We start from the raw sequence: 13313 nt of genomic DNA on the forward strand, positions 1-13313 counted from the left end.
ACATGTTCAAGATTTCCATTTAAAATGATATGAACATACTATAAAGCTACGATTATGCTGATAATGTTATTTCTTTACTCTTCCCAGGATGTCGTGTTTGCATTGGCACACGCCACCGGCAAAACGGGACGCTTTACGCTTATCGAACGGTGGCGCAATAACGAGCGTTTACTCGCACCACATGAAAACCCGCTCAAGATCCTGATGAAATGGGGCGAATACTCAAGCGATGTACAGTTCATACTGCAACGTTCCGATCAGCAGCAACAGCAGAAGAAAGATGCGCAACAGCAGCAGCAACAGCAACATCAAACGCCTCCAACAACGCAGACTCCAACACAGTCGCAGCAGCAGTTACTTCGCCAGCAGCAGAAACTAAATCAACTCAACAACAATCATATCGGTGCGACGAATGGTGTTGTTACAAATGGGAAACATAGTGGACCAACCTCACCCACAAGCCCGACAAGCGGCAACAACAATGGCAGTTCACTCATCCCGAACGGCGTTCTTAGCACGCATAACCATATCAACAGCAATAACAACATTAGCAGCCATCATTATGCGCACCATCCGAGCAATGGTGACGAGCAGCAGCAACAACAGCATGCGAAGAGCAAACTTCATCAAAATAATCTAAAAAATAGCGCCAACAACCAACTTCACCAACACGCCCAACACCACCACCAACAGGCACATCACCATCAGCATCAGCTATCCTCATCATCCACCTCGTCCGACCAGCAGCAACGGTCGCATCAACAGTCGAACGGTGTCGGTGCGTTAATTCGAACCGGAAATGATCCTTCAAATGGGTCGGTCGGCCCAGGTGTGGCAGCGGCAGTGAAGCAATCGGAATTGATCATCTCAAGCAGCAATGGTAGCAGCAGTACGGCCGGTGCCCTGGAGCGTGGCAAGGAAACGAGGAAAAGTCTCAATTCGTCCGGGTGAGTACAATCGTTCAATATATGTTCACGTGGTGGTCGTTGGGATTTCTCGGGTTGTGTTTTTTTCGTTGCTCTACTGCTCTTCGGAGTTTCGATTTTATGCTTTCATGGGGAATGGGTTTTGCTTCTTGTCCGTATGCCGTCCACCGGCATAAGATTGGGACGGACCACCTTCGACTATTAATTTTCCCTTTCGGGCATTGGCGCGGACCATTTTTGGTACGCTCGACTGTTTTTTTTTCTTCTTTCTTATCTATTTTATGTTACTTTATGTATGTGCTCTGGGGTCCTCGAAATGCTGCGCTTTGGTTTCGTCTTTTTTTGGAGGTTTTCTTAGTGCTTTTTCTTCGCTTTAAGGTGAAGCAAAACGTTCGAAAATGACGCAAGACGTCCAGCGCGAGAAGCACGACTGCTCTCTGATCTTTCGCTTCTGCACAATAATTTTCCCTGCCCGATGCGGATGGTAGCACGGGGGAATGCTAGGTTACAGGTTGGAGTCGATCGCTCCGAAAGAAGAAATTCCAATTTTTTCATTCAATTAGTTCGATACGGGTTGGTTGTTTGATCCGACTCATGGTCATGGCTCTTTTTTTTTGTTTGGAGGGAGTAACAAAAATGTTCAGCTAGCTAGCTGTAGCTAGCAGGATGTGAGTTTTCCATAAAGTTTAAGTTTTGCTTCTATCTGTTTCCGAACGAATTTTGAGCGATGATGATAGGATGATAAAAGTATTTTCAATTTCCAAGTGATGTAAGCTTGATTAATAGCTTTGCTAGTTTCAATCTTCCTTTTGCGAGATAAAAGTAGAACAGAAAATGAAATCAGAATTGTGTTTTTTTAAGTTACAGAAAAGTTAATGTATATATCTTGACGCTTAAGTCTTGTAGATTATGCTTAAAATCATCTATTTCATCCCATATCCCAACTCTTTACGATTATTGCTCCATACTTCCATCAATTTATAAACAATCAAAAATGGTTTTCCCATTTCCTCCAGACGCTCATAAATTTCTGATTTGATTTGTTCTGGACTTACCCTTAGCTCATCCTCACCATAATGGGCGAGATTCTCTGCTCTCACACGTACGTACACACACACACCCCGTAGACGCCCCTGTGAAGGAAATCGAACTTTGGCCGAAAATTATCCATGAATCAAAAATGGAAGAAAAAATTGCCCCCTTTGGCCCGGAAGCTTGCACGATCAGCACGATGCGATGGGTGGAGGGTAACCGTTTCCATCGTAATTTATATTCATTTAAAAGCTTTCGATGGTTAATAGTGGTGGTACGCGAAGATGTGGAACGTACTAACCGTTGTACCGCGGTGGAAGGAGGGTAAAAATTGACGGGAGCAGAGCGATGTTGGCGATAGGCCGTTTTTTGGTTTTGCTTTGGTGTAAACGAATTGCTAACAGTGCGTGGTTTTGCATAACATGCTGCTGAGCAAGAGATATTTAAATATGATGTGATTTTTTTTTGTTTACTTCTTTGCATAATAGAATCCTTAACTTTATTATACTTTCATCACCGTTGTATTCTATTTTATAGGAAAATATTAAATACCCTCCCAAAAAGCATATTAATGTTGCAGCAAAAATGCAACAATTTTTAACTTCCTCACTATATGCCACGAACTTCAACCCCTAAGAGACACATTACGAAAATGTTATGTGATAAAATCTTTCAAAACAACGCTCCATCCATCACACTGCGCGAAACAATCGTTTCGATCTGCTTCGATTGGCGAGGGGGCCAAAAGTCATATTACACGATAAACGAGAAAAGTTTTTAAACAGCCGCCCGTTTGAATAGATAAAGATGGCCGCAGGAAAAACCTTCCCGATAAAACTCTTCCCGAACCAAACTAAATCATTCACTTGCCACCGATGACCTTAGCCCACACGGCGGGTGCTTATCCCTCAACCTCTCGCGAGGTTTGCGGTGCTCTATCTTGTTTCGGCTTCGGTGCCGGATAACTGGAGCGTAAATAAATGGCAATCAATTTCACTCAAGTTTTTGCTTGAGAAAGTTCAGCCCAAGAATATATAATGCTCGACAACATTCCAGACCGGAAGAAGCGCTGTGGCTGTTGATATATCAAGCCGATACTACTGACCCGGAGTGAAATAAAACAGGCGTATAAAGGAACCTCCCGTTTCCCGTTTTGAGAAGGCTTTCTTAGCACCGCATTGTTGCAACAGTAAGGATCTGCTTTCTACGTGTGTGTGTATGTTGCTTTTTCTCCTATCATTTCCTTTAGGCTATGGTCAAGTGAAGGGAAAACTGACGACCGTCGTTGTGTTTAATCGGGCAAAAGTTTTACTCGAGCGAAACACCATCACCGTCCTCATCAATAGCTTAACCACCATCGTATCATCAATGTCGATCTGGTTAGAAACCGAAGGCCCAAGCATATTCCACTCCATTGTATTCGGTCCATCCTTTACCAAACAAAAAAAAATCTAGAAAAATAGAAGAACTTTCTACCTTTTTCCCAGAGCACAACAGCAATTATTATTGAACGCTGTACGGTTCGATTTCGGTTCATGCGTCTTTCGGTTCATAGTAGACAATGCGGAAGTCACACCACCGCTGTGCAGGAAGCTGAGAAATGCCTTTCGTCCTCATTCATACTTTATCAGTCTCATTAATGCATAAATCTACGATCAGCAGCAATCGGGGTTTTTTTTTTGGCGAAATCGTTATCTCGTCGAGGTCGAACACTTTCTGTATGCGAAAGAATTTCCTTATATATATTTTTTTATTACCATTTTTGTCCTGAAAGCCCCCGGTACTGTTGCGTGCAAACGAGAGCAGATTTTCCCGAGAGTGTGCCGAGACCCTTTCCGTCCCGGAAGTTGTTATCCATTTTCGTTGCCGGGTGTGGGAGTCTACTATATATGGTTCTTCCAACCCCTTTCGAAAGGGGTTCGCATCCCCCGGCTTTAGCTTCAATTTAGCGAACGCTAGATTTTATCTCTCGCCAACATTGCTTTATGAAGCTTTTTTTGTATCCTCCCTAGTATCCCTTTTGTTCCCGTTCGTATTGGAGTATTTTTGTTGTTTTTTTGTGTTTCCTTTTTTTCGACTCTCCACAACTTTACCTATTGTTTTGCACACAACCTTTGGCATTGGAGACTTGAGTCGTTTGATATCGTTTGCCGGTGTCACCACTTTGGCCGACCATTTCACTCGACCGGTAGCCGATTAAATATTCAAACTGGCATTTTCACGATAAAAGCTGTGTTGCAGTGCCATGTTTCGCAACCTTCCGGTTTCGAGATTGTTCACCCGTTTTGTTTTCTCTTTCTCTTTTCCCAGTTTGATTGTAGTCAAAGGTGCAAAATTCTACCCCAAACAACAAGCAGTATGTTTTTGTTTTCCGTTTTGGAAAGTTGCAAGGTTTTATTGCTGTAGAACATTATACCATTCAGGATTCCAGATTCAGGAAGTCCCATGTTGGTTAAATAATAAAATCTTTTTCAATAGCTTATGCCTCTCATCATCGCCAAACCCGTTTTATCTCTTTAACGCTTGAGGATTGAAAGTGAAAAGCAGAAAAAAAAGATCGACAAATCGTAAAATGCAATTTAAGGAAAAAAATTGCAGCAATCATGAAATTATCGTTCGCTCCACTTTTACCACCCAGCCGTGCGGTATCTAACACGTTATGCACGTGGGAGATGTCGGCGAAGTTTTCCGAGATGGACGTGTACCGTGGCAGGTGATAATGTGTCCAATCAATGCCCAACCATCCCAAGACACACACATTGATTGACCGACTGACTCAACGAACGTCTCCACCCCTCATCGTTCTCCACCCCACCCCCCGGAGGTAATGCATTGTTTCGTCACCTCGTACGCGTAGAAATGCACGTTCTTCGCCGACATTTTGTAGGCCTTTCATAAATGGTTCCATAAAGTTTTCCACCCCCAACCCCTGCCGGGACATTCCATTAGAAATGCTGTTATGGCCGCTGTGCTTTCGTTCATTTCCTTTTCCATTCATCTGCACTGATTAGGTGTGTTCGATTGCTTCAGCGGGAGTCTTTGGCTGGTTCGCTGCTGTTGCGATTCGATTTGATTACATCAAGGATTTATCGATTACGGTAAAAGCGTTCACCTGCAGCGTGCGATGGTTCGATAAAGTGCGAAGTTGCGAAGAGAGACGCGTGAAGAACTGTTGCATTTTAATAATGATTTATTATCTGCCCACGATGGAAGGTGGTAATAGGAAGATGGTAAACTTTGAAAGACTTTTATTTTCGGGCGTTTTTTAAAGTCTTTAAATTGGAAAGTATTATATAAAGGAGCAATAGGATATTTTTCGTTGTCTTTTTGTACAGGTAAATGTTTTATGTAAATTTTTTTCAGCAATAATTAATTTTTTTTACAAAGAAATATTTACCCACTTTACGGTTGTGATTTTTTTTCTATAAAATTCAAACATTAAGAAAATCAAATCGATTGTTTATTGGCCAAACACAATTTACAAGCTCCCCTATTTAATACGCTAAGTTACTGTTTTCTTGCATTCATTATGCATTCATCACTCAAAAAGGTTCTACCGTGCATAATCGTCTCTGAACGATAAAATCGGTTAGAATAAACCACCAAGCACACGATCTGCTTCCTCGGTGTGGATATAAATTTTTCTTTTGCCACTTTTTTCCCCCTGTATTTCGCTGTGAAAATTATCCGCAAAGTTTTAATCGAATCAACCAGATTAATGTGCTTCACCATGCTTCATGACTGCACGACTGTAGCCGTCGATTTCCGTGTCCCACGTTTCGTGTGGCAAAGTTCGAGGGCGAAGTTTCGTTCGCGTTAATTTACCGTTTGCAATCAGCGAGCCAGGATGATAATAGCATAGGAGAGGATGTTAATAGGTGGTAATAACGCAGGCTTCGATCAAATAGAGTTGTTATGCCACGATATCGGTGGTGGATTGATATCACTTCAATCCAGAGATGGAAAAAAGTGTTTAAAAATATTGTTTTTTCTTTGTTTATTTATTTTCACTCGTACGGTTTTGTAGAGTAGGAATGGAAAATATATTTTCTTTAATGAATTTTTCATCTCTAAAGTTATTAAAAAAAGTTAGGATATTATTTCCAGCTGTCGATAAATCGTCATTAGTTTCATTAAACCACCTTCAAAATTTCGTAATCAATTTATCAATATTAAAAATCTTATTACACTAATAAACCTTCAATCAGCGATATGAAGTAAAAATGACCTTTTATTACTAAACTATTCCTACACCCTTCATTCACATTTACACTAACCTGATGTGATATGCAATTACCCAAAATGCCGTTTTGATGAGTGATAAAACGCGACTTTCATCAGGAATGTTTTTATGTGGTACATTTGTGCCCACACACACTCGCCCTAAATGGACAGACAAACACCAACGAGACTCTTTGCCCGCCAGTCGATAATCGTGTTTATTGCCTTCCCCCTCGCCCGACGTGGAAAACCAAATTTTCCTGTTTAGCCGTAATTACACTTTAATCATCCTCATTTTCCATCCCGCCCCCGAAAACCCTCTTAACATCGTCCCCTAATTATCTCACTTCCGCCGGCAGGTTTATTTCCCATCTCGAACATGCTCCACTGTGTTCGGCTGGAAACTGGAATGGTTCAGCAACAGTAATAATAATAATAAAGGCAAGCAAAAAACTTATCACTAATGATAAAAACGATGAAGGTGACAGGTGTGTCATGCTGTGACGCGCCTGCTAGTCATTGATTTTGAACCACTTCCGTTTCGATGGGTGAAAAGTGTTTTGCAACCATCACAGCTTCGCAACCTCATATCGGTCGATGGTGGCGGTATCAAGCCCGGTATACCGCTACTACTTGTCATCGATCCGTCAGCGAGTCTGGACATTTCCAAAAAAAAATCATCCAAAAAAGGGATCTTTTGCCGCTTCGTCCTTTGGAAACTTTTCACTTCTGGCAACCCATTTTTCACTCCTCATTGAGCACTGAAGAATACCAATGATGACTGGTGGCGAAACCGGACGATGATGATGATGGAGTGGATTTAATTTTGTGGAATGTCACTTTTGTCAGGTAACTGTGTCGGGACCACCACCAGGAGTGGTTTTACTGGTGTAGGAACAATACGCGCCTAGATTGTATGCGGGGTTGGGTTTGGACATGGTTCGATAACAGTTCAATACGTGGTTCATTCGATGCGTTTGACCTTAGGCTGCGGGTCGATAAGAGCCGGGTATGGTGGAAAGGTGGAAAGCAGGACAAGAAATGTTTGTTAATTTTCTCGCATTGACGAATGACAAAAACCGAAACCAACCGTTTGCTGGGTGAAGCTGTGCGTGAATACAGTCCGAGAGTTTTGACGAAGGACTCGCGCACTGACAACCATTACTTCATTTTGCCATGTTTTGAAAGGTGGCGAGGGGGGAAGAGGTGGACATTGGGTTGGAAAAATCGTTAACGAGCTTTTCCAGTAGGTTGGTGGCAATGTGACAGAACGATGACAACACACCCTATTGGGTGCTTCAAATCCCACCATTGAAGAAATCTCCCGCTGTGGACAACAGAGAAACTGTACGACACCGTACCGTTCCATCTCGCCGAATCAATTGAAAAGGTAAACAGTGGCAAGAACTCAAGAACGAAACAGTTGTGTTTAAGTTTTTCGTTTAGTTTTTGGGACTTTTGTTTTGTTTTTACGTTCTCTCGTTCTCAATGTTATTCGTTCAGCTAGTCAAGTATGATGGTTGACAATCCCGCTAGCCGCGTAATGCCGGCGCAAATCAGCCGGTGTCGAATGTTTCGAACCACCGGTGCCAGAAACGGATCGATTTTAAATGATTCACAATCGTACAACTCATAGCCCGGCGAATATTCGATTGTTTTATGTTCGGTGCTTTATGTTTGAGTTGCTTTTTCGGGGCGCAACTGGAAGGAAACTGTACCCTTCGCAGGCAAATGCTTTCGCCACACGATTCGCTAAATTAAGTTTGCTTCAAAAACTTCGTTTATCCGCTTCGTAACGGCAACTTCGAAACGGCTCAATACTCAGTGGAATCCGATGAGTGTTGCGGTCTGTGTAGGAACGGCGACGGGGAAGGTAAATAAATCCGAAGCACCACTCGAACTCGCTTTGTTTGGTTGAGAGTTTTGAGTGGCAAAAGTACACCCATCGGCTGTGAAACCGATTGGAAATGGTGAAAATACAAAGTTCTGCTGTTTTTGCACTGGCAAAAGGAAACCATCAGGTTTGCTGGAAATGTTGGGTGCCTTCGTTGTAACAGAGGTGTATAACACAAAAACAAAAGACAAGCATAACCTACAAAAAAAAAAACGATGTAAGGGACGTGTTTAAAGGTAGAAACGACGAAAAAAAAACAATATTGTTGAAAATAGATTCGGAATTATAGGAAATCTTTCATGAAATGTTTCACGGACGAACTGAAAGGGAATTAGTTAATTGGACTATTCATCTAGGGCAGTAAGTGAACTTTAGGATTAGCAAATGAACTATGTAATAATGAATTTGACAGACGAATACACAGTCACAAACAGAACGGCGCGCGACGATTACGGCTTTCTCGGCTTGGTGGAAAAAACTCCGAAAATTTACAGCCAGCACTCCGTGAGAATTTCTCACATTTTTGGTCCTTCGAACCGGATTGTGAATTCAAAGAGTTTTTTTTTTCGTTCAAAGCTCTGCAACAAGAGCTCGGTCGGTTTAACGCTCTGCAACAAGGGCAAGGTGTACAATTCTTCGTCGCGTCGTTTCACGCCATCGCGTTTCACTCCGCATCAAGGGCAACGGCCAACGATTTCAGCGCCATCGTTATTTGAATTTTCGCGCCAAACTTAAACGTTTTCTTTCGTGTTTAATTTCGTCCTGTGAGTGTTTTCATATCGTGCAAAATCATGGACAAGAAGATAAAGGCCGCTCAACTAAAAAGAAGGATCGCGGTGGAAAATATAAGTGCTCTCGAACGGTTCCAAGTGCAATTTTCTGGGGATGACGCCAAGCAAATTCCGGAGGCGTTAGAGGACTTGGAACGGCATAAGGAAGGGTTCTTCGCCGCGGTATCGAAACTGGAAGAGCTCGATGACAGTAATGAAGCGATTGAAGCTTGCATCATGGACAGGATCAACATCGAGGAGCGGTGTAGGAAGCTAAAATCCTTCCTACGGGACAACCTTCGACGGGAAGAGGGTACGCTAAACGACACATCGGGTTTGGCTTCTTCAACGCTTGCGTTTGGTCGGCCAAACGCACCACATCTACGTCTTCCGAAGATCGAATTGCCATCATTCGATGGCGACCAAACGAAATGGCTGTCGTTTCGTGACCGATTCATCGCGATGATCGACGCTTCACCGGAGCTTCCTTCGATTGCGAAGCTGGAATATTTGCTGTCAGCATTGAAAGGGGAAGCGGGGCTTCCTTTCGAACACACGCCGTTGACAGCGGACAACTACTCGGTGACGTGGGCAGCTCTTCTAAAAAGGTACGATAATCCACGTACACTAATCCGTGAGTATTATCGGAAGCTACATTCCTTTCCGCCCGTACGCGCGGACTGTGTGGATGAGTTAGTGCATTTGGTGGATGAATTCATTCGTCATGTGAATGGGTTACTAAAGCTCAACGAGCCCATCGATCATTGGGATACACCGTTGACAAATTTGCTGGTTATGAAGCTAGATCACGCTACTGTTTTAGCATGGGAAAAGCATTCGGTCCATGCCAAGAAGGACAAATACAAGGAGCTCATCGATTTTGTACAAGATCGAATACAAATATTGAAGGCGACTCGGAGTACTACTTGTGAAGATAACACTAGTATCACTAAGGTGGCTGGTACGCAGCGTTATCCAAGTTCGCGGAAGACAATCGTTCACTCAGCCGTAGCACAACCAGTGTCAAGTAGGACGATTGTATCACCACCACCGAAGTGTCCCTTGGAGTGTACGGAGAACCATTTCTTACGAAACTGTCCGGTGTTTGGCAGTAATGACGTGCAGCAACGTCGGGAAGTGGTTACATCGAAACACTTATGTTGGAATTGTCTCGGAGATTCCCATCAAGTGAAATCCTGCAAGTCGGAGCATGCTTGTCGCACGTGTCATCAGCGACACCATACACTCTTGCATGTTCCTGCCACTACAACGATCACGATGGCAGCTCACGACGATCGCAGTTCGGTGATCCTGGAAACGGCTGTCCTATTCATCGTGGGTGACGACGGAAAGAAACATGAGGCAAGGGCGCTCCTTGATTCAGGCTCCATGTCGAATTTTATTTCCGAATCACTTTCTCGGAAGCTTACGGCTACTCGAAACAAAATCAACGTGGCAGTCACGGGCATCGGAAAAACGGCACAGTCGGCGAGTGGGTCGATCGTCGCAACTGTGGCATCGAGGAATCAATCGTATTCTAATCATCTGGAGTTCCTCGTTCTGGAGTCACTATTTGCGCATACTCCAATTACACCCATCGATACTTCATCGTGGAGTATGCCCGATCTGCAGCTGGCAGATCCTTCATTTAATGTTCCGGGCAACATAGACATCGTAATTGGCGGAGACACGTTCTGGGAGGTTCATTCAGGACGAAAACGATCTATGGGCACGGGCAAACCTTGGCTCGTGGAAACATCATTCGGCTGGAGCGTGACAGGGAATGCATCAAACGGTACACCTCCTCAACCATGTCATCGTTCGGGCTACGGAAGTCCACCTACGGAAGAGAAAACAAATCAGAAGGGTTCCACTGTTTATAATAAAGTTCCTGGAAGGTATGTTGCACATTTACCTCACTACCATAATTTTGGCATCGTTTTAGAGGCATCGAAGTCAAGGTCAGACCGATGTATTTCTCGGGCCGAACGTCATTCCAAGCGCTGGAAGTATAGCCCTCGTGACAATTCGGTAAACTATCATGCAAACGTGTCGTTTGTTTTCGTTGGGAACCAAACCAAACCAAACTATCATTCGGATCATAAACGCTGGTTTCATTCACCAGCCTGGGTTTGCGAAGAACAGAAAACAACAAGATCGAAATCTACAAGGGGAATATTGGAATGTTCAATATCTACATACCATCACACGTTTATCGGCGTATCATTTCATGGCGAAGCAACGGGCTTCATCAGGCATCATATTCGGGGTAAAGAGATTTACACACTCTTTACACTACTCAATCGGAATGAGTTTCATCATGTGGTGCTGCTACACATCATCTGCGTACGGTTCGGGAATATGTGTGACGGTGGCCGGGTTCACTACACACATATTATTCACATACATTCATCTCGGCGTCCAATTATGCTTTTTCGGTCGGAACAACAGCATCGCGTTCGTATATAACAAGCGCACATTCGTAGCGATGTTCAGCGTAGTATAGGAGGCAATAGTTAAATTTGCGAACAGTGTCAGTACACTTCATTACGGTAGAAAGTTCTCCCATAGGTTTGTACGGGAACTTTAGGGAAGCTGTCGATCAGCTCAATCAAATAGCTAGCTCGCATAGTTATCTATAAAGGAAGAAAGTAGTTAGTATCAGGATGGCACGTACTTACTTACCTTAGTGGCAAAGGAAATCTTAGAGATACACTCAAGCGTGGTTGGCTGGTTGAGATAACGGTACTCAGCAGCAACGTGATATCAACATTTGGAAGGCTAGCAATCATTCGCACCTTAAGTATGCACACACGCATTTTTCGCATACGGGATAATGTAAACAAAACTGACAGTTTAGGCTAGTTCATCGATTACGGCAACAATCGATCAAATCACAATGCAGATCAATCGTACAATTTCCGGTACACATTACGAATTACATTTAGTTAGCTTATTATGTTTCATGAATTAAAAGAAGTTCCTTCTTTGGTGGCCGGGAATGTTGAAAATAGATTCGGAATTATAGGAAATCTTTCATGAAATGTTTCACGGACGAACTGAAAGGGAATTAGTTAATTGGACTATTCATCTAGGGCAGTAAGTGAACTTTAGGATTAGCAAATGAACTATGTAATAATGAATTTGACAGATGAATACACAGTCACAAACAGAACGGCGCGCGACGATTACGGCTTTCTCGGCTTGGTGGAAAAAACTCCGAAAATTTACAGCCAGCACTCCGTGAGAATTTCTCACAAATATAAAAAAGGTGTTCACCCTTGCGATGTTTTTGGGGTGTGAGGGTTTCCTAATTGGGTAAGCGGTTTGTCGATATTTTTGGTTTGTTTTAGCAAATAGCCTCCCGGCTAATAGACGATTCTTAGTAGTGCAATAATTTAACAGCGCTTTGTACCGTTTGTATATTTTTGTGTTTAAATTTTCTGGAAAAATTATTAATTTATGTACAGACTTATGATAGCAACCCTAATTACAAGCTGTACTAATTTCAGTACTTCATTACTGATCGCTGTAATTATAGCAAATTTCTTAAAAGAGATTGTTTCAAATAAGAGAAGCTATTTTTATTTAACAAACATGAAAACTTCCAAAAAGAAGCTGACAAATCGCAGCCTTTACTTTAAGAAAGATTATCATAAAAAGATTTTCATTTCATTTCCCAATTTGTTCGAGTGTTAGATCATTTTTTTATTTTTATAATTTTTAAAGTGTTGAATTTCAAGAACTCAATGTTTGGCTGATAAAAAAATCTACTCTACTTAAATCTACTTTACTTTAACGTAAAAATGTTGGAAACATGAATTTTACAAATATTCAGCCATTTTTAACCAGGCCTTCGTCCAATGTAAAATTAATTAATTTCATATTTTTTATAAAAATAATTAAAAAAATATAAAAAAATAAAAATTATTTTACTGCTATAACTCCGTACACAAGGAACCTCCTTACCCTTCCTGAAGTTGCAATAAAAGTGTATGTTGATTAAAAGGATCAATTTCCCATTTCCAACATAATTATACCGGCCATTGAGCTTTAATTGTAACGTGTAACGTTACAACTGTAACGTGTAACGTAGTACCAATCTTTGACACTAACAATTAAGATATCTTTCCCTATCCAAACAAATTACCGATCGTATTGGATCAAGCACACACACAAACACCATTGTTATGCAAAACATTACTGATGCACAGAGGAGAGGGAGGTAGCTTTAGGGAAGGTACACCCATTTTACAACAACTTCATATACTGTTTTTGTGTAGAAGAAAAAAAAAGAAACGAAGTAATTGTGGTGCATGCTCGCACTCTGCATATGCCACGTAACATTATTGCCTGCTGACACAGATAAATGAACCTACAGATGTACCTTCCCCATGGAGACGATGCGCATCACTCGTCGGTTCGTTATTACACCTGTGTCTGACCGAATGGTGCATCCACTGCACCAAA

At 42.3% G+C, this 13313-nt stretch overlaps 1 protein-coding gene across 6 annotated transcripts in view; it reads left to right on the forward strand.

The window, feature by feature from the left end:
• Positions 1-13313, forward strand: part of LOC125763044 (myb-like protein AA) — a 103801-nt gene that overhangs the window by 53048 nt on the left and 37440 nt on the right. For all 6 annotated transcript variants that reach the window (XM_049425793.1, XM_049425790.1, XM_049425794.1 and 3 more), the window contains exon 4: positions 88-947. In XM_049425793.1, coding sequence (XP_049281750.1) covers positions 88-947 — 860 coding nt within the window. The remainder of the gene's footprint in view (positions 1-87; positions 948-13313) is intronic.

Source organism: Anopheles funestus, chromosome 2RL, assembly GCF_943734845.2.
Source record: "Anopheles funestus chromosome 2RL, idAnoFuneDA-416_04, whole genome shotgun sequence".
NCBI classification, from domain to species: domain Eukaryota; kingdom Metazoa; phylum Arthropoda; class Insecta; order Diptera; family Culicidae; genus Anopheles; species Anopheles funestus.